At 65.7% G+C, this 3,131-nt stretch overlaps 1 protein-coding gene across 1 annotated transcript in view; it reads left to right on the forward strand.

Moving 5' to 3' along the window:
* Positions 1–3,131, forward strand: part of LOC102042812 (coronin-7) — a 36,068-nt gene that overhangs the window by 12,285 nt on the left and 20,652 nt on the right. Inside the window, exons 8-9 of the mRNA XM_031060437.1 lie at positions 1,449–1,535; positions 1,783–1,865. Coding sequence (XP_030916297.1) covers positions 1,449–1,535; positions 1,783–1,865 — 170 coding nt within the window. The remainder of the gene's footprint in view (positions 1–1,448; positions 1,536–1,782; positions 1,866–3,131) is intronic.

Consider the following 3,131-nt stretch of genomic DNA (forward strand, 5'->3'; position numbering starts at 1 on the left):
CTGCCACCGCCGCCAGGGGCTCCGGGGCACCCGCGGGACCCGCGGAGCCGGCGCCGCCCGGTATGGGTTCTGCAGATGTTGAGCCACACGGCTCAGGTGCAGAAGTGCTCTCCTGGCTGACGCGCAGGCTGGCCCCAGCTCCTGGAGTTTCCATCCCTCTTGGCAGCGATCCTGGGACACGTTCCCTTCTCCAGGTCCTTTCCCTGCTGGGTCCATTGCCAGGCCCCTCCTGCCCCACATCCTGGCCCTGCGGCTGGGAGCTCCGGGCTGGGCTCGGCCAGCGCTGCCTCCTCCAAGGGAGCCGTGTTTGTGCTGGCAGGGCAGCTGCCGTGACGGAGCCAGGGCACGACAGGCTTGGCGCCGCGCCCCTGCTCCCACCCTGGCTCTCTCCAGAGAGTGGCATCTCTGCGGGGCTGGAGGCTGCTCCAGCAGAGCTTCTCCAGTGAGGTGTGACCCCTCCATGGCCCCTCTCTGGCTGCTGTGTTGGCAGAGCCTCGCTGGTGGCCACAGTGTGGTCGTGGCCAGTGGTCACAGTGCTCACACCAAGGGGGACACAGCTCATGGCACCTCCCCACCCCTCCTGCCCCCAGGCCTGGTGCCCCTGCCCTGCGCAGAGGTCCCGGAAGCGCCGTGCCAGGTTTGGCTCTGGCAGAGCCCTGCACTTTCCCTGCCAGCTCCGAACTCGTTAGCAGCCAGTTCTTGGCGCTGCTCAATGAGAGCGAGGGGCTGTGAGTGCTGCCTGTGCTGCGGGCCAGGGCTGCCTGCGGCTCCCACTGGGGCGCCTGAACCGCAGGGCCCATCTGGGCACCACATGGGAGCTGGGAAACACCCGCTGACAGCCCCGTGGAAGCTCTTCCCTCCCGTCCTCAGCGGGGACAGGATGTGGGCTGGGGGTCCCACCCCACAAGGAGCCCGGGGAGAGGTGAAGCAGGGTGCAGGGGATTAGAGCACTCTGGTGAACGTGGCCAGGCTCAGTTTGCCGTGTTTCAGTAGCATCCAGGCACACACGGGGCACCCAGCTCCAGGAGCCAGGATTCAGCATGGATAAAGAGCCCGGGGATGCAGCCAGGGAAGTAAGTCCCTCTGTCATCATCGCCATGGCAGAGCCTCCTCTTGCATCTACGGCACAGAGCAGCTTCCTCGCAGCACTCTGTCCCCCTCACCCGGGGGCCCTGGTGTGGGGAGAGCCCTGGGGACACGGGAGCCATCGTCACACTCACATTACCTGCTCCTGCTGGGCCAGCTGCTCCACAAGGCAACCACGCTGGCATGGGGGGCAGTCAGAGCTGTCACTGCTTGCAGGCTGTCCCCACTGCACTGTCCCCAGGGCAGCTCTCAGCAGAGCCAGCACTCGCTCCACGTGCTCAGGCTGGTGAAGCACACGTCCCCTCAGCGTGTCCAGCATGGCTGGCAGCAGTTCTGACAGCCCTGTCTCCTGTGCCTTGCAGAGTGTCCTGGGACACGACAACAACAAGGACTCCCGGCTGCTCTGGATGGGCTCCAGCGATTGCCTCATCTCCGTGGGGTTCAGCCAGGTACAGTCCCTGCCAGGAAGGTGGCCCTGGCACCTCTGGGATGTTCCAGCCCTACTCCCTGTGGCTGCTGTGCCAAAGCACCCCAGGTGCTTTTTGGGTGGCCTGTCCCCCATGAGAGCAGGAAGTCCCCTTGCCAGGTGTCCTGGCCCTTGCTGGGATGGTGGAAGGTGGCTGGGGAAGGTGGTGGCACCGTGGAGCCACCCAGGCAGCCCCAGTGGCCACTGATGCTGTGTCTGTGTCCCTGCAGATGCGGGAGCGGGAGGTGAAGCTGTGGGACACGCGGAGGCTCAGCGGGGCAACGCTCACCATGGCACTGGACACCTCACCTGGGTAGGGATGGGGCCTCAGCATGGGCTGGGAGGGTGAGCGGTGGAAATGTCGTGGTCAGGGACCCATCAGGAGGGTGGTGGTGGAGCAGGAGCTGGCAAAGGGCTCTTGGAACCAGCAGCACTCGGCCATGAGGCTGGGGACAAAGCCGGGGACTGTGCAGCTTCATTCTCATCACCATTTGGGGGAGATGAGAGGCAGAGGCAGGGCTGGCGAGGGCACAGAGGCGTTCTGTAGCGCCGTGGTGGGTGGTGGCACTGCTGGGGACAGTGTCTGAGGTGGCTGCTGGCCGGGTGGGCTTGTGCACTGAGGCAGCACCACAGGATGCTGCAGGCGAGTGAATCCCTTTGGCCTCCCGCTCCTGCCGTGCTTTGTGCCGCTGTGCTGCCCAGCCCCGCTCACCGGGCACCCCCGGGAAGTGGAGAAGGAGCCTTGGCTGTGTAAGGGGTCAGCGCCCCCTGTCACGGCACGATGGAGCCATGTCTGTCTGCGGGGCGCTGCCAGGGCTGGAAACTCTCCAGCTAGAGCCGGCCTGGCCTCTCCCACGCTGCCCAGAGAGCTGGCCTGGCGTCACCATGGGGCAAGAACATGGGAGGAGGAGGAGGAGGAGGCCATGCCTTCAGGGTGATGGGGCTGGGGGCACAGTTGTTGGGATGCACTGGAGGCCACCAGCTCTTCCCAGGGCTGCAGGCAAAGCCCTGGCTCGCTGGGACCCTCACTGTGTGCCGAGCTGGCTCTGTGACGGGCTGGGATGCTGGGGCAGGCTGGGGGTCGGGGCCAATCCAGGGCTCTGGTGAGGGGCTGAGTGTGCTGGGACAGCCCTTGGCTGCCCTGCCAGCATCCCCACAGCAGTGTCAGCTCCAGGACAGTGCTGGGGACAGCCAGGACAGACAGGAGCAGAGAGGAGAGGACCTGCATGGGCATGGTGGGGTGAGGTTGGTGTGGAGAGGCTGCCTGAGCCTCCTGCCAGCTGCCAGGGGAGCAGCTCCCAGCTCTCCTGCTCAGCAGCTCTGCCAGCTTGCTGAGCAAAGGCCATCACCAGTGTCCAGTGAACGCTCTCAGGGGAAGCTGGGGCTGCTGCAAGGGTTCGCCTTGGGGTCCATTATTGCTCTTGGTGGAGAATCCAGTGGGAATTACCCCGAATCCTCGCCGGGCCGGGCCGAGCCAGCCGGGTAAATGGGATGCAGGCGCTGCTGTGCTCGGCCCCCTCAGCACAGGCTGCAGTTATTTTGGCTGCCGGGTTTATCGGCTCAGGAATGCGGCTGGCAG

This window comes from Geospiza fortis, unplaced genomic scaffold (assembly GCF_000277835.1).
Source record: "Geospiza fortis unplaced genomic scaffold, GeoFor_1.0 scaffold114, whole genome shotgun sequence".
NCBI classification, from domain to species: domain Eukaryota; kingdom Metazoa; phylum Chordata; class Aves; order Passeriformes; family Thraupidae; genus Geospiza; species Geospiza fortis.